Raw genomic sequence first — 17,123 nt, 5'->3', positions numbered from 1 at the left:
CACAATGCACCTCAGCGCCCAAAGTTCATGCTGACACTGGGAGCTCCAGGCCCGCGCGCTGGCCTGCACCAGGGATCTTATCGGCGCCACTGTGACCAGCTTGCCGAACAGGCTCCACCGAGACGAAGCAAGCTCCAGTCCAGTGCATCGCTGTAGACGACACTCGCCTGCCAACCTCCTTCAGCTACCTTACCGGTGCATCACCAACCGTCGCTCAACCATCCGCCCGACCACGCCCTTCCTATCGACCCCCTCGCCCCCTCCATCCGCACATTTCTTATAATCGGGCGCTGTCTCATTGACTGTCGACGCAATGAGTGACCCGCGCGAGCCCTCCTACTCGATTGTGCCGAGAATTCGGTACAACACCGTCGGCGGTGTCAACGGACCCCTCGTCATTCTCGAGAATGTGCGTGTCGCCCTGCCGGCTGCGACTTCGCGGAAGAATACTGTCGAATGCGGGCGCTGACTTGAATGCAGGTTAAATTCCCCAGATACAACGAGATTGTCTCCCTGACCCTTCCCGATGGAACCAACAGACAGGGCCAGGTCCTCGAGGCTCGAGGTATTTACCCATCCAACACGCATCCAACTCGACCCGTGTGCTGACAATAACCATAGGTGACCGAGCCGTTGTTCAGGTATGCGAAACGAAGCGATCGTTCGAATAACACCGATTAACGATGGAAATAGGTCTTTGAGGGAACGTCAGGCATCGATGTTAAGAAGGTATGAGATCATCGCCATCTCTATGCTGGGTGACGTGCGCTAAAATAGACGACAGACGAAAGTCGAGTTCACGGGCGAGAGCTTGAAGCTCGGTGTGTCGGAGGACATGCTTGGTCGTATCTTTGATGGTTCCGGACGAGCTATCGACAAGGGCCCCAAGGTCCTCGCCGAGGACTACCTCGACATCAACGGCAGTCCCATCAACCCCTTCTCCCGTGTATGTTAAACCTCCCCAGACCACGGTCGCACTCGGAATGCTAACGGCAGCTAGGAATACCCCGAAGAAATGATCTCGACCGGTATCTCTGCCATCGACACCATGAACTCCATCGCCCGTGGCCAAAAGATCCCCATTTTCTCTTCGTCTGGTCTGCCGCACAACGAAATCGCCGCCCAGATTTGCCGACAGGCTGGTCTCGTCCAGCAGAAGGGTGTCACCAACAAGGGTGTTCACGACGGCCACGAGGAGAACTTCTCCATCGTTTTCGGTGCCATGGGTGTCAACTTGGAGACTGCCAGATTCTTCACCCGCGATTTCGAGGAGAACGGTTCCTTGGAGCGTGTCACTCTTTTCCTCAACCTTGCCAACGATCCTACGTGAGTTCACCCAACATCTCTTGAAAGACCTTTGACTGACAGCCCGCAGTATCGAGCGTATTATTACTCCCCGTCTGGCCCTTACTACCGCCGAATACTACGCCTACCAGCTCGAGAAGCACGTTCTCGTTATTCTGACCGATCTGTCGGCCTACTGCGACGCTCTGCGTGAGGTGTCTGCCGCACGTGAAGAAGTCCCGGGTCGTCGTGGTTACCCCGGTTACATGTACACTGATTTGTCCACCATTTACGAGCGAGCCGGTCGTGTGGCTGGTCGCAACGGATCCATCACCCAGGTCCCTATTTTGACCATGCCCAACGAGGATATCACTCACCCCATTCCCGATTTGACGGGCTACATCACGGAGGGCCAGATTTTCGTCGACAGAGGTCTGTACAACCGTGGTATCTACCCGCCCATCAACGTCCTGCCTTCGCTCTCTCGTCTCATGAAGTCTGCCATCGGTGAAGGCATGACCCGCAAGGACCACGGTGATGTTTCCAACCAGCTGTACGCCAAATACGCCATCGGTCGTGACGCCGCTGCCATGAAGGCAGTCGTCGGTGAGGAGGCTCTGTCTGCCGAGGACAAGCTCTCCCTCGAGTTCCTCGAGAAGTTCGAGCGCCAGTTCATCAACCAGGGCCAGTACGAGTCGCGTAGCATTTTCGAGTCTCTCGACCTCGCGTGGAGCTTGCTCCGTCTCTACCCCAAGGAGTTGCTCAACCGTATTCCCGGAAAGGTCCTCAACGAGTTCTACCAGCGTGCGGCGAAGGAGGCCAAGGACAAGGGCAAGCAGAGGCAGCAGGTGCAGCAGAACGAGGAGAACCTGATTGACGCATAAGCATAAGCGGAAGACGCCGTGCGTGCGGTGGCATGATATCCTCGAGGGCCGACAGCGGAGGGATCGTCGGCCTCCTCTTGTGTATACGTATGAGGGGCCCGAGAGTGTGGGCGACTTTTGGACCTAGACAGTGGCATGCAATTAGTAGTTCCTATCATGTCGCGGTTCAAGTGCAATGTTTGTCATGTTTTGCTTTGGAATTCAATATAATTAGTTGATCTAAATGGGTTGCCCAAGATTGTGATCGTTTTCTACAACGGGCATGTCTCTATGCGGCGCATATGCACTGGAAGCTGATCTGCAGCGGGCTTTGATATTGGCCGTGGATTCATATGCCGCACGGGCCAACTTCGTCAACCAGCCGCACCGCCTCGTCGAACCCCACACCCTCCACACCATGTCCAAGCCAACTCCCCACCATCGGCTGCGGCTACCTTACCTCACCTCGACCTTACGCAAGGCACGATTCCCGAGCAAACCCACGACACGCCGACCGCCAATTCCACAGAGCGAGCGACGACAACGGCAGACTTCCGACACAGCTAGTCTTGTGACACGATCACCCTAATCCCGCCATATCACCTGCCACAACACACCTCGAAGCTTTCAGCCCATCGAGCTCGCCGCCACAATGTCCATCATCCAGCAGCACACGTCTGCTACGCTCAGCGACGCCTGGCGCACCATCAACATCGACGCCCTGCAGGAGGACTCGCCGCACAACTTTGACACCTCCACGCTGCACCCTCCTCAGCCCGAGATCGACGAGTCCGAGGTTCGCGGGCTGGCTGGACAGGTCAGGCAGCTGTTGAGGGGCGGTGATGCGGAGGGTGCGTTGAGGGGATGCTTGGAGTTTCCGGTGTACAACGGCGCCGATGCCGCCAAGGTAAGTTTTACTTGAATCTTGCGGGCATGGCACGTTGGTCGAGGTTGCTGAACGGTTGCGTGTATTATAGGACGCCCACCTCCAAACCATCACCGAGGTCCTCCAGTCCATTAAGGCCTCCGAGATGACGCCCCTGCTCAAGTCCATCTACGGATCCCCCGGCGGCCCCGAGCTGCTCGACGTCCTCATGAAGTACATCTACAAGGGCATGGCGGGTTCCGCTGGTGGTTCCTCGGGGCTGAGGTCGCCGCCGCCGCAGGCTGCGCCTGGCGGGTTCAGCCAGATCGGCGGACGGCCCGGTGGCACGAACGAGAATGTCGGCAGCGCGATGAGCGTGCTGCTTAGCTGGCACGAGAAGGTTGTCGATGTTGCCGGGCTGGGATCTATCGGCCGTGTCATGACGGATTGGAGACGGGTTTAAGGAGGATGTGGAAGTAGTGTCTGTGTGTGGATAATGACGTTCATGACGAGCGGGCATGGGCCTTTGGTCAAAAGTGGTAGACAGATTGGGCGTGCCGACAATGAAAGCCATAGATTTTTGTTCGTTTTTTACGAGTTTGTTTTTACATTATTTGTTACAACGAATCTGGGAGTGTCTAGCTGGACTCGAGCACGTCCTTGAGGTTGATCTCTCCAGATCCTCTGGGTAGGGGCTTGGGCTGCTCGCCGCCCTCGTGCCACCCGATCATGTAGATGACTCTAAATGTGGCGGGAATGCTACCGTCTTCGTTGCCGTGCAGCTCCCTGTAGATGCCCTCGTTCGCCAACAGCACGTCTCTCCTGATGGCGCCCATCTCGCGGCCGAGGATGGCGTTGCCCTCGCCCATGGCCTGCAGGTCCTGCATCAGCGCAAAGGTATCTGGGTAGTCGACGACGATGTCGTCGACGTCGACGGTGAGCATCTTGAAGCCGGCGCGCTGCATGAGGCCGCCGACGTCCCGGACATCCGCCAGGGGCGAGACGTGGGGGGATATGCCGCCGCGGCGCTCCTGCTCGGCGAGCTGGAGGGAGGTGCGCAGCTCGAAGAGGCTGTCGCCGCCGAGCATGGCGCCGATGAAGGGGGAGTCTGGCTTGAGGACGTTGTTGATCTGGGTGAGGACGCCGGGGAGGTCGTTGATCCAGTGGAGGCTGAGGGAGCTGAGGACGAGGTCGAAGGAGGCGGGCTCGAAGGGGACGTGCTCCTCGTCGACGAGGACCTGGCGGGAGATGTTGATGTCGGCGTTGAAGGGGAGGTCGGCGTCGCGGTGGAGGAGGGAGTGGGAGGACTCGGCGGCGACGAGCTCCTCGATGCGGGTGGCGAGGGGCGGGGAGATGGGTTTCGAAGGGTCCGGGTCCGGGTTCTCGCGGGTGAGGGCGCGGGCTATGTTGCAGGAGTTTGCGCCGAGGTCGAGGACGCGGGGGAAGGAGCGTTTGATGTCCTGGGAGTGAGGTTCGTGTTAGTGTGTGTCCATTGGAGCTTTAGGGAAGGGAGATTTACAAGTAACCTCTCGCATAGACGTGAGGCAACTTCGTCTTTGAGGTAATCAGCCTGTCTGCTGGCCTCGAGATTTGAGGCTGCGCGCTCCTTCTGCAGCCATTTTGTGCGGCGGTTGAAGACCTGGAACGTCGGGGCGCCGGCGGCTGTGAAGGCTGACCGGCGAGAGGCGGCGGTAGCAGCGGCAGGGCCTCCCCGGAGGAGCCCGGAGACAGCGCCGGTGGGAAGCCGGGGGTTCGGGGCCGCGAGGCACAGGCGTTTGAATGCGTGGTTCATTGGGCGGCGCAATGCATTTCTGGCGGACATGGAGGATGTGAGTGTGTAGACGTGTCAGTACTTCAGCTGCGGAGAAGGCAGAGAAGGGTCTGTGGGAGTAAGGAATTGGCAAAAAAAGAAGGTTTTTCTTCTTTTAGATCTGTACGAGGGGAAGCTTGCCGCCGCCGCAGCTTTCCAATGGGAATTTTGGGACTTCGATGATGCAGGACGGCAGAGCAGCGTCGTCTAGCGTGTTGAGGGTACGTACCGGACCTGAGGTGCCTGCACTTGGGTCACTACAATGACGGGGTGTGTGATAGGCTGACTGTTTGCAGTGGCACACACGCCGAGCAGTCCCCTACGACGACGAGGGCGACGACGGCAGCTCCCCTCCACGTTCCGTCCAGGCCAGGGCAGCAGCTGCACAGGCCGCCCGTCCCGTCCTCGTGCTGCGAAATTGGTTTGGCCTCGGAAAGCAGCACCATCGCCGGGGTGGACAGGTTCAGGTTCAGACCGTTTTAGAGAGCACGCGCCCTACACTGCCCGGCGCTCGGGGGAAGTACCTTGCAACCCCTGACGCGCCCAGTCTTCAAGCAACAAGCAAACTACCTGCACCTCACACGGGGTGCTCTACGGCGTGGAAGGCACATGTATGATGTACGGCACCTGAAGGCTGGCGGCAGCTCTGACATTGACCTTGCAGCGGCTTAGTGCCCGTGAGTTCTTTTGACAGGCGGACCAGATAGACGTACCTACCTACAGATACAGTTGCTGTTGTTGTCCCGGACTGGACGCTGCCCATCTCCACACAGCCCAAAAGTAGACGGAACACTAAGTATTCCACTGGACCTCTGTCCCAACTCCCAAGCCTTCCGGGGCCTCCACTGTCTTGCTCTAAAGTGTCGTTTCCCGCCGCGGGTCCCTCTTCTCACCCACACGCCCCCCCCTCGAACCCCTTTCCCTGGTCTTGCTGCTGCTTTTTCGCTCTTTTGGAATTTCACTTTCCCAGTGCAACGTCGGGAGTCGACATAACTGCCTGGCTTCTTGAACCAATCGTCAGAAACTCACCAACCCTGCGGTCGAGTCGACAAGAAGAAGGGGAAAAAAGAAACAGACACCGCGTTCAGTTCTCACATTCCCGCACGCCAACGGGGAAACGCATTGTTAAGCGGCACTTGCCGGCCGGTTTCGAGTTCGATTCGCCCGAGTCCACCGTCCAACCGACCGATCAGTTTCCTACCCAAAAAGCCGCCCACTCTGCCACGCGAAAGCTGCTGGGTGCCCGATCAGAACCTCGACGACCTCCTCGCGCGCATGGAGTGATCGCCCCCACGCTCGTCGAAGAGCATAGCAGCAGCAGCAAACGAAACGTTCCCTCATCGAAGCGAAGAGAGAGAAACATCATTCCCCCCGCCCTCCGAGCACCGAGTTCAGACCGCGCTCAAGCCCGCGACGTGGCGACACCGACGACGCCAGTCCGGCTGACGATCTTCCCAACCCATCGGCAAGACGCGAGGAGAGAAAGAGCAGATAGAGTTGGAACTCTCCGACGAACCCGACAGCAACCGCAGCCATGTCGTCCGGAGGCAGCGGCTTTCTCGGCCGCTCGACGAGCAACAACTCCAACATGCGAGGCTTGGTGCAGTTCATTGCTGATTTGAGAAACGCAAGAGCGAGGGAATTGGAGGAGAAGCGTATCAACAAGGAGCTGGCCAACATTCGGTGAGAGTGCCCCGCGTCCGGAGATGGCGGTCTCGTGACGGTGTGCTGACAGAGCTGGCTTGCAGTCAAAAGTTCAAGGGTGAGAACCGATTGCGTACGGGCGGCGTGGTGTAGCGGCACTAACGACAGAGCAGATGGAAACCTCAGCGGATACCACAAGAAGAAATACGTGTGCAAGGTACGGACGGTCCTCCAGTGTTTGGCAAGGCATTTGCGCTGACGGATTGCGAAGCTCCTCTACATTTACATTCTCGGATGGAACGTCGACTTCGGCCACCTCGAGGCGGTCAACCTTATCTCGGCGAATAAGTACTCGGAGAAGCAGATTGGTTACCTGGCCATGACCCTCTTCCTGCACGAGAAGCACGAGCTGCTGCACCTGGTCGTCAATAGTATACGAAAGGACTTGCTGGACCACAATGAGCTGTTCAACTGCTTGGCTCTCCACGCGATTGCCAACGTTGGTGGCAGGGAAATGGGAGAGGCTCTGAGTGGAGAGGTTCACAGGCTTTTGATCTCGCCGTATGTGCAGCCGTACTACGATGGAGAGCTCTAGCTAACAAGACGCAGGACATCTAAGGCATTCGTCAAGAAGAAGGCCTCGCTGACCCTCCTCCGATTGTACCGCAAGAACCCCGATATCGTCCAGCCGCAATGGGCCGAGCGCATCATCTCTCTGATGGACGACGTGGATATTGGTGTGGCGCTGTCAGTCACATCACTCGTCATGACGCTCGCCCAGGACAACCTCAACCAGTACAAGGGCGCATATGCGAAGGCCGCTGCGAGGTTGAAGAGGATACTGATTGATGGGGAGTACACGCCCGATTACCTCTACTACAAGGTTCCGTGCCCGTGGATCCAGGTTAAGCTTCTGCGTTTGCTGCAGTACTTCCCTCCCTCAGGTGAGTTGCTTGGTTTCGAGTCAGGTGTGAGACGTGCTGACTGTAGCAGACGACACACACGTTCGGGACATGATCCGTGAGTCGCTGCAGAAGATCCTGAACCTCGCCATGGAGCAGACCAAGAACGTGCAGCAGAACAACGCCCAAAACGCCGTTCTATTCGAGGCCATCAACTTGATTATTCACTTGGACAACGAGAATGCGCTGCTTAAGCAAATCTCATCTCGCCTCGGTCGCTTCCTGACCTCAAGAGAGACGAACGTTCGCTACTTGGGATTGGAAGCGATGACGCATCTGGCAGCCCGCATCGACACTCTGGAGCCCATCAAGCAGCACCAAGATGTCATCATCGGGTCTCTCAAGGACAGGGATATCAGTGTGCGGAGGAAAGGTCTCGACCTCCTTTACAGCATGTGCGACTCCTCAAACGCCCAGGTTATTGTCGGCGAGCTTCTGCACTACCTCCAAAACGCCGACTTCGCAATCCGCGAGGAGATGGTGCTCAAGATTGCCATTCTGACTGAGCGATACGCCACCGATGTTCAGTGGTACGTGGACATCTCACTTCGTCTGATCGCCATGGCTGGCGATCACGTAAGCGATGAGGTGTGGCAGCGTGTCATCCAAATTGTGACGAATAACGAGGAGTTGCAAGTTTACGCGGCCCAGCACTCCCTGCATTACGTTAAATCCGATCACTGCCACGAGACGCTGGTCAAGATTGGAGCATACATCTTGGGAGAGTTTGGTCATCTCATCGCAGACCAGCCCAAGTGCAGCCCAATTGAGCAATTCATGGCTCTTCAAAGCAAGGTTGCCGCTTGCTCGTCAAGTACACGGGCCATGATCCTATCTTGCTACGTCAAATACGTCAACCTGTTCCCCGAAATCAAGCCCCAACTCCTGAAGGCTTTCCAAGTGTTTAGCCACACTCTCGACTCTGAGCTCCAGCAAAGAGCGTGCGAGTACTTGACACTAGCGACGATGCCTACAGACGATCTGCTCCGGACCGTGTGCGACGAGATGCCGCCATTCCCCGAGAGACAATCTGCACTGCTCGCTAGAGTGCATCAGAAGCATGCCAACACCAGTGATAAGAGAACTTGGGTTGTGGGCGGCAAGGATGCCAATGCGGACGTGGCAGAGCTCAAGATGGCCAAGGACGGTGGTCTTAAGCGGTCCTTCAGCACCAACGGCAATCCCCCAGCAAACGGCGCCAACGGCACGAATGGACATGGCAATGGCGCGACCGACTTGGCCGGCATCGACATGTTGAACATTGGTCCTGCAGAGCCGAAGACGAAGACACCTAACCTGGCAAGTGCAGCTCACTTGTCTCCCAACTGGGAGGTCGGATACAACAAGCTGCTCCTCAAGGGCGAGGGGGTTTTGTATGAAGATGGCCAGATCCAGATTGGAGTGCGGTCCGAGTACAGAGGCCAGATGGCTTGTCTCATTCTTTACTTCAAGAACAAGATCCCCACAGCCCTCAGCTCTTTCACGACAACACTGGACCTCGACGAAGCGGAAAAGGGCAAACTTACGTGGGACGTGAAGAACCTGCCGGAAAGCACAATCTATCAGGCCGGACAATCTCAGCAGGTCATCATGTTTGAGTGCAAGAGAGTATTTGACAAGAGCCCTACGATACGTATCAGCTACCTTGCCGGTGCCTTGCAGGCTGTCACCCTCAAGTTGCCTCTCTCTGCCCACAAGTTTATGGACCCCGCCGATCTTACCGCCGAAGACTTCTTCAAGCGCTGGAAGCAGATTGGCGGTGCGCCCCGCGAGGCTCAAGGCATCTTTGGCTTGTCGCCCGGTAAAGGTGACAGATCGATCAATGAGTTCTTCATCAGGCAGACGGTTGAAGGCTTCAGATGGCGCATCTTGGACGGCGTTGACCCCAACGCGAAGAACTTTGTCGGTGCTAGTGTTTTGCATACCTCTGAATCTGGCAAGTTTGGTTGTCTGATGCGCCTGGAGCCGAACTACGGAACTCAGGTTTGTTCCCCTCTGCATCCCTCTCACCACTGTTACTAATAAAATGTAGATGATCCGTCTCACCATCCGAGCCACCGACGAGAGCGTCCCCGCCGCTCTGCTGAAGTTGATGCAGGAGCGCCTCGCCGCCGGATACACGCAAGAAAAATTCCAAGCCCCAACCCCGAGTGAGATCTCGGATGCTTTCAGCAATATCTTGGTCACATAGCGCACGCACTTGCCACCTCGATGTAATACACTCCTCCCCCCGTAATGACATACCCCTTTTTTGATGTAGTTGCTGTCGAGTCTTTCTTCAAGCCACAAAAACTTCACTTTTTTTATACTGGTGTCTTCCATCTTTTTATTTTATCATCACCTGTTTTGCATGGCAAAGCTACTGGGGTGGCGTCGGGTGGCATCTTGGTAGCAGTCGTTCCCTGTAGCTTCTTGGTGGATGTGTGGGAGGAGGTATAATGAAAAAGTATATATTGGTCTACCCGATTTATCTACCTTGAACGTGAACATGCGCCGTCTTTCTTCTCTAGGTATCCAGTTGTTTGCTTGAGCAACGAAAGGCAGCTAACCGTTCAAGATACCACAGCCTCTTAAGGGTGGTTCTCGCCCTTTTAGGTCTCACACCGATCACTTTTAAGGATGCTTGAAACCGCAACCGACCCCTTCGTTTCGGCAGTGGCCGTATATCACCACGTTCCGGCATATTGTTTGTGATTGGCGGTCGGCCTTGGCGTTCACGACTCTATCACTCGAGGTGGCCTTGATTTGCGTTTCTGTATCGGTATGTCCCTCGGTTCCCACGAAGCGCTGTACATCTTTTTCGTTTTTGAGTGTACCCTCAGAGCGGGATGTCTGCTGTGAAGGCCTCTCTCGAAGACGAATAGGCAAGAGTTTCTCTTTCGTCGTCGACGGTGAAGGTGTCCACACAGGGGCACTTGGGTTGAGTGCCTGGTTTCCGGTGGGTCGCCCCGGACCGGCGGCCGTTCGAAGATTTCCTTCGTCAAAAGTGAAAGAGAACGTTTGCCGCGAATTCTGAGGTGACGAGTTCGTCCCGGTTTCCGGAATGCTGGAGGCCTCCACATGCGGTTCTGGCTCCTTGGAAGAAGCAGTAACACCGCCTTCCAACTTCAATTTTCTCTCGATCTCTTTAGTCAGTGCTTCCATGGCGTCTGATTTCTGGGAAGCCTCTCCATCCGGCCCCTTAGAAGTCTCAAATCCGCCTTCCGGCGCAACCTTAGCATCGAGACCCGAAAAGTGGTAGGGTCTCCCGGAGTCCGGCCGCTGCGGTACGTAGTCTGATTGAGGCTTCGAATCGCCTTCAGGGACCTCATCCAACTTCAGTTTCCCATCTAATTGTCTGGTCAGTTCGTCCATGATGACGGATCGTAACGAACGTGAAAATGATGTGTATGATGCTGGTTCTGCTGAAAACCTTATTCGAGTCAAACATTGGACTTATTTCATAAAGGGGATCACTGGCCACCTCTTGCCAGGACGTGCCAATGTCTGCCAGCTGGCGCGACAGCATCTCATTCATGGACATCCAAAGCGATGATTTCTCACTCTCTGCCATGCTTTTGCAGCTGTATTGTTTTTTTGTTGTGTATCGCTAGCATTCGGTTCTGTGGAAAGCCAAAGACGCGTGTAATCTGTCGACGGCAGGTATCGCTATCCGGATGGCCATCACAACTCGGGCTGGAGAAACTTGGGCAGTTGATGTTGTTGAAGCTACTGCATGGAAGGGGTCTTGGGAATCTTGATAATAGCCAGAGACGGCTCCTGGCACGTCGCCAAACAAAGGGACAAACTTGTTGGTGTCTTTGTTGGCAACATCTCCCTTCTAAAACCAAATCTTCATTATGAGACGCTGTTATCTTCCGGTGTATGCTCTCGATTTCCACCATTCTGAAGCCTTTTCAAGCTTCTCAACCATTCCTTGGAAAGTCATACGTTAAAGTCTATCGGGTGAGCGTGTCAAAGATGGGCCTACTGGTGACACATTCCCGTTTGCATGAAAGTTGTAGCCTTGTACATTTGGGCCCGACTGGGGATCCTGTAAGACTCATGTCAGCAGAATTTCTGAACTCCAAGCGCAGCCTAGACCTACATCAAGAGAGCACGGTTGGGCTATGATGTCGGCCCTGGCATATCGGGCAATGTCGGTCATTATGACATAGTGGCTTATACCGTCCCTCGGATTAAAGTGCTTTTTCCGGTTTGCTCCTCCTTAGTTTGTCACTTTTCTGAGGTATACATGGAGGATGGCTAGGACTTGGGAATCCCTTAAAGGTATCCTGTGAAGGGAGCGGAGGTGTTGATTTGCTCACTGTCGTTTAAATCAAGTGACAGGTTTCCGTGTTGACTTGTTCTAGTGCTCTTACTAAGTTTTTCTTCGTCATTATCGTGAAACGTCATTTGCTGTGTTCGTTGGAGTAACGGGTTCGCTTAGTGCTCTAAAGTGCTGGAAACCTCTCCACGTGGCACGTCTGAAGCAACAACACAGCATTCAATTGCGACTATGTACGTCTGCCATGTTAAGATCTGGATATAAATGGGTTTCTAAGAGATAGGCTCTTAAACCGTGGCCCGATTGCTGCGGTATACAATATTATTGTACGCCTGGGCCCTCAGGTTCACCTCAGACCCCTCTTTCATACCCCTTTCGGTAGGGGTGAGTTCTTGAGGTCGTTTCTGTTCAGGTAGGTCATCTAGTATAATCTACGAACCTCGTCCGTTCCGAAGGTGGTGCAGGTTCGGGGTATTCTGTAACTGAGCTGTCCGAATACTCAGATAACTCTGGGTCTTTGTCGTTCGGTGGCACCTCTAGCCTCGGCGGTACAGTGTTGAGCATCCGTTCTACAGATTGAGAGAAGGCCTGTCCCAGTGTAACACCCTCCGGCAATCCTGCTTTTGCCCACTCGTCAATGTAATCAAGATCAGCGTCGGTGAATTCATGGCTTTCTTCTATAGTCCTTTGAGGGTGATGTGTGGGATAGTCCACTGGATCTGATTTTGTGTTCATGCTGGCTTCTTCATCTTGTTCCTGCTGGGCTTTTGGTCCCTGTGACTGTCCAATTTCTTTCTCAGAGAAAGTCGGTCCTCCTTGAGAGATGGGGCCGTAGTCACTGGTCGGCCTGCGGCTCCTTGAGGCACGGATTGGCAACGGACGTGAGTCTCTGCGGGTCGGGCCCTCATCCAAGTAGACGGTATTGGTAGCGGTGGGAGGTCGCTCGTCGGAAGCACGCGATATTGTGGCCCCTGATGTCTTTGGAATCTTGCCCGTCATTTCCACTCGGTGGATTTGCGACTTGAGATCATCCAGCTCGTCCCATACTGTCGAGGGTTCTGTCGTAGATGCGATCGTCGTTGACTCGGTTCCCTCCACTCCATTTGCAGCCGTGCTGACCTGGTCGCCGCCATCATTGCGTTCCAGCTGACTGAGATTGATTTCATCGCCATCCTGACACTGGATTTCGGCTCCGCCAATCTTGAGGACTGCACTGCCAGTTATTTTGATGGTGATATCCTCGCTTTCGATAGCACTATATCGCGTTGTCCGTGTTGTGGTGCCCCGTTGGTAATCGCTCTCATCACGGCCACTATCGCCGGAGGAGCTGTCCTGGTATCTTCTTGGCTTTTTAAGAGCTTCGGTAGTTAGGGGCTCTGCGGAACTTCCACGAGCAGACCATGGGTCTGACTGTGCCTCCTGAAGCCTAGCTTCGGAGTTGGATTCTCGAACGTTAACGGGACGTCCTTGCGGCTCGTATTCTGGCAAAGGATCTCTGTTTCGTCTCGGCACGTCCTCCCTGAACTTTTCCAACTCATTTTCCAAAAACATCGCATGCGTTGTCCACTTGTCTGCTGCAGATCCCAAATCCAACCTGCTGAGAATACGAGCTGCAGCTTCGTCGAACTGAGCTGGGGACATCTCCGGATGCCTTTTTAGGTACATCTCACGTTCCTCGCCCTTAAAACTCTGCTTGAGCAATTCCATGAATTGGTCTTTTGTAAATTTCATGCCACCCTTTGCGCTCGATAGCTTCTCTTGGGCTTTCGAAGACTCTTCCGTGTAATTGCTGCTCTCGGAAGATTGTTCATGCGCAGCAGTCGTCTGCTCTTCGATGTAAGTGGTCGGTATCCAGGCAGGCCCTGGCTGCTTCGCGTTCATCGCCAATGACCAACCTGGAAAGGTTAGTTTCCACCACTTTCAACGATTAGATAAGATCCTACCTCCATCATCCTGATGCAGGATGTCAACAAGGTCGCCGCTTTCCACCGTAAGCTCGTTTGATGTTATCCCGGTAAAATCATAGAGCACCTTGGATTTTGTATGTTCTATTTCTGCCTCTTTGGCTTCCAGCGACGCCTCCGCTAAGGGGATCTGAGCGCTTCCACCCTGGTTTTCAGAGTATGTATCGGGCTCTGATTCAAGAGAAACGGTATCAGTAATACCGTCTGTGATGCACTCCAGATCTTCTTGGCTGCAATACCAGCACTGCGACTCGGGAGTACCCTCCAGGCATGGAATCTTTGTACCTTTGATCAGTAACCGCCCCAAAATGATGACTTAGCGCATTTCAACTCACATTTCTTCGACGGCAGTTTCTGCACGCGTTCACAGGACTTCTGGGTGATGGCACTCGCTGCCGGAGATATTCTTCCTCCAAACCACTGTCTATGTCGTCTGGCGGGGAGGATGCTCGGCGCTTATTGCCAGCGCCATCACCAATGCCATGAGCAGTCGCATAGTTTCCAATAGGTTCTTCTGTTGAGCTGATTTCGATATCAACCAAGTTGTCACTAGTCCCTTTCAATGGTCTTTGAGGTGACCGGTTTACTTGATCGTCATCGAAAGGCTGGCGCGTTTGCGTGCTTGCTACTTCGTTGTGAGAAGATTGTTCAGGATTGATCGGTGAGACTTCATCCTCGCTGAACTCTGCCGAGACTGGCTCATCATACCACGAGGAGACGGATCGAGGTGGAGAGGGTGTGAAACCTCTCGGGACTGGAATATCTCCATCTGAGTTCTCTGGAACCTGATCGTTGTGACCTTCCTCTCTAGAGGAGATTGAAAACGATCTAGTTGGGGAGATTGAGAAAGTCCTTGAAGCCAGAGGATCATCCAAACTATTTCGAATCCGGGGTTGTTGAACATCTTCTGTAGGCCCATCCCCTGCGGCAGTGGTTGAAACTTGATTTTGGACAGTTACATCAATCAGTTCCTCATCTTGTGCGCTCAAACTGATGTCGTCTGAATCATGTTCGCTAAGTGAATGGCTCTCTTCGCTGTTTTCATCTTCAACTTCGGTCTGAGGCAAGACAAACAGAGCCAGGTCTTGTTGGTGGTTTCCAACATGTCGGCGGTATTTCTTTAGCGACTTGAACTTTTCTGGACAAAAGGGACATTCGGTGTGGGCATCCTGCGCCAGCGGTTGAGAGCTCAACTCCACGATGCTGTCGACTTTGCTTTCAGGAATCGCTCCACTATGGGCTCTCAGCAAATGGCCTTTGGACTCCGCTGCCGATGAGAAGTTGTTTGGACAACCGCAAGGGCACCGATACACTCGTAAATGATTTTGTAACATATGCTGCATCCACTCGTTGCGTCTTGAGAACTCCCGATCTGGTGCCGTGCAGTGTACGGCAAGACAGTTGTACGGCCGGAGGTCACCAAATACGTGTTTCCTATACGTCATGAGTTATCAGGGGCGCTTCAAAAAGTAAACGTACGACTTTTGACTTACTTCCAGGCCCTAGTATCTTGCACAGAAACAATGAGATAGCAAAAGGGACACATGAACGGTCCTTTGAGGGCATCTTCAGGCATCGGTGGGATTTTTAGTGTTTTTGGGCGTGAGACAGACGTGGCGAAAGAGGTAACTGAGGCTCTTCCATCTGATTGAGTATCGTCGCCCGAGGGATCGATGGGAACCTCTTGCTTCATCTGGAGAGGTATGGATGAAGCAAGGGTGCTTGGAGCGGGAAGTGTTGGTTCTGTCTTGTTTGTGTCCCCGTGGCGGTCTAAACCATGTGAAAGCTTTTGATGATGTGCCTCCCTATATTTGAAGTACTGGCGCCTGCGGGACATGGCTTTGCCCAGACGCTGCGCAAGACGTTCATCAATGTCTTGAAACTTGGCTTGAACGTGTTGAATATCGAATTCCTCAAACGCGGATGTGTCTGTAAAAGTGGAGGACATGAAGCGATCATGAGGTGCCGGGTTCTGGATAGAGACGCTGAGACGCAGGAGACAATCGACTAGTTCTGTAATATCCAGTGCAATTTGCTCCATCTCTGTCTCCGTCTCAAGATCATCCAGCGGTTCTTCATCGTCTTCAGTCTCCTCCCACGGCGTTGCATTTCCGGTCATGATGTCTGCCGCATCTTCGAGAGAGTCCTTGAGATCATTGAGGAGTCTTAAGATCTGTTGTCGAATGTGAGACGCATCGCGGAGGCGGTGCTCGAGAGATGCTCGACCTGTTCGATGTGCGCCGCTATTTCCAGCCCATACTTTAAGACGGGCCAACTCGTCGCCCAGTCTGGGAAGCAGTGATATCCGGAGCGAGAGATCATGGGACTCTCGTACGGTTTCTAAAAGTCGTTTAAGGCCGCTGAGCGCCGCCAAGACAACATCCGCAATACTTTCGGTCATATTTTAGGAACATTTAATACTGCTCCTTATCCAAACAATCGAAGGTTTCCGGGAAGAAAGCCGGAGCGGCTGGGTGGCAGACGGAGCTGAAGCCACAAGTGAAAGATGATGCATGTGATACAGGTGAGGCTCTGCGACTACGAGATGTAGTTAAGTGATGTGAGAGCAGCATTGGAAGAAATGATTGCTGATTGAGACAGCGAGTGAAATCTTGCGTCATCTCAGTAGGATGTATCTGCTGACATTGATAACCCCCGCAGCATGAGCGAATCAAAAGCCGTCAGCATGCAGGTAGCTGGATCAGGCTGGCGCTTACGGTTGGACCAACCTTTCAGCTGAGGGGCAAACAAAGCTCAACATCTTCTGTATTGCATCAATAGATTCATATCTAAGGCATCTGCAATGTCTGGCTTTGAAGTCGCCGGCGTCGTTTTGGGAACAATTCCCCTGCTCATCTCAGCACTTGAACACTACAAGGAGGGCATCTCGACGATTCGGGCCTGGCGTAACTATGATCGCGAGCTCCGGAGCCTGATTCGAAATCTCCAAACTGAACGGGTTAGGTTTCAAGATGTTTGCGAAAAGCTTCTTGTCGGGCTAGTGTCGCAATGTCAGATCGAGTCCATGGTTGATGATCCGTTTGGTCCAGCGTGGCAGGAAGAAAAAGTCCGAGCCAAGATAGAGGCTAGACTATGGAGGTCTTTCAGCAATTTTGAGGACATAATCAAGGATATGGAAGAGGCGACAAAGGAAATGAAGACGAAGCTCGACCTCCAGCCGGACGGCACGGCAAGAGCTCCCTCATTCCCAGGCTACTAAGATACGGCACTTCTGACTCATCTTGTAGATTAAATGGCAGGAAGCAACTTTGATCATCAGGGAGTTCAAGCGCGCCTCTTTCGTTCTGAAGAGGTCAGACCATGCGGAACAGATGGAAATAATCAAGGAAGGGATCAGCAGTTTAGAGTCTGTGATTGACCGAAACATCCAGCTGGAGCCAACAAGGAAATTACGATCCCAAGGGCGACTTATGAGACTCGTCCGGGAGATCTCGGGCAGCGTG

General features: G+C 54.0%; 5 protein-coding genes across 5 annotated transcripts; 4 read left to right on the top strand and 1 right to left on the bottom strand.

The window, feature by feature from the left end:
* Positions 1-313: 313 nt before the first annotated feature.
* vma-2 (V-type proton ATPase subunit B) lies at positions 314-2,168 on the top strand (the record flags this gene model as incomplete). The annotated part of the gene is made up of 7 exons (XM_036635036.1): positions 314-409; positions 481-565; positions 622-641; positions 694-729; positions 785-946; positions 1,001-1,326; positions 1,376-2,168. 7 exons carry the CDS (start codon positions 314-316, stop codon positions 2,166-2,168), a joined length of 1,518 nt encoding a protein of 505 aa, XP_036499885.1.
* A 631-nt stretch (positions 2,169-2,799) lies between these two features.
* Positions 2,800-3,475, top strand: ARC15 (Actin-related protein 2/3 complex subunit 5; the record flags this gene model as incomplete). The annotated part of the gene is made up of 2 exons (XM_036635035.1): positions 2,800-3,054; positions 3,125-3,475. 2 exons carry the CDS (start codon positions 2,800-2,802, stop codon positions 3,473-3,475), a joined length of 606 nt encoding a protein of 201 aa, XP_036499884.1.
* Positions 3,476-3,650: 175 nt separating this feature from the next.
* CGCS363_v003185 (Arginine-hydroxylase NDUFAF5) lies at positions 3,651-4,804 on the bottom strand (the record flags this gene model as incomplete). Its single annotated transcript, XM_036635034.1, has 2 exons — positions 3,651-4,472; positions 4,532-4,804. 2 exons carry the CDS (start codon positions 4,802-4,804, stop codon positions 3,651-3,653), a joined length of 1,095 nt encoding a protein of 364 aa, XP_036499887.1.
* Positions 4,805-6,356: 1,552 nt separating this feature from the next.
* On the top strand, positions 6,357-9,619 carry AP2A2 (AP-2 complex subunit alpha-2; the record flags this gene model as incomplete). Its single annotated transcript, XM_036635033.1, has 7 exons — positions 6,357-6,505; positions 6,571-6,584; positions 6,640-6,683; positions 6,738-7,027; positions 7,076-7,410; positions 7,460-9,411; positions 9,461-9,619. 7 exons carry the CDS (start codon positions 6,357-6,359, stop codon positions 9,617-9,619), a joined length of 2,943 nt encoding a protein of 980 aa, XP_036499886.1.
* A 6,843-nt stretch (positions 9,620-16,462) lies between these two features.
* Positions 16,463-16,879, top strand: CGCS363_v003183 (uncharacterized protein; the record flags this gene model as incomplete). Its single annotated transcript, XM_036635032.1, has 1 exon — positions 16,463-16,879. The coding sequence occupies one exon, from the start codon at positions 16,463-16,465 to the stop codon at positions 16,877-16,879; it is 417 nt and encodes a 138-aa protein (XP_036499889.1).
* Positions 16,880-17,123: the final 244 nt, after the last annotated feature.

This window comes from Colletotrichum siamense, assembly GCF_013390195.1.
Source record: "Colletotrichum siamense strain Cg363 chromosome Unknown KSG_Cg363_contig02, whole genome shotgun sequence".
Taxonomy (NCBI): domain Eukaryota; kingdom Fungi; phylum Ascomycota; class Sordariomycetes; order Glomerellales; family Glomerellaceae; genus Colletotrichum; species Colletotrichum siamense.
This window is presented reverse-complemented; position numbering and strand designations above follow the sequence as displayed.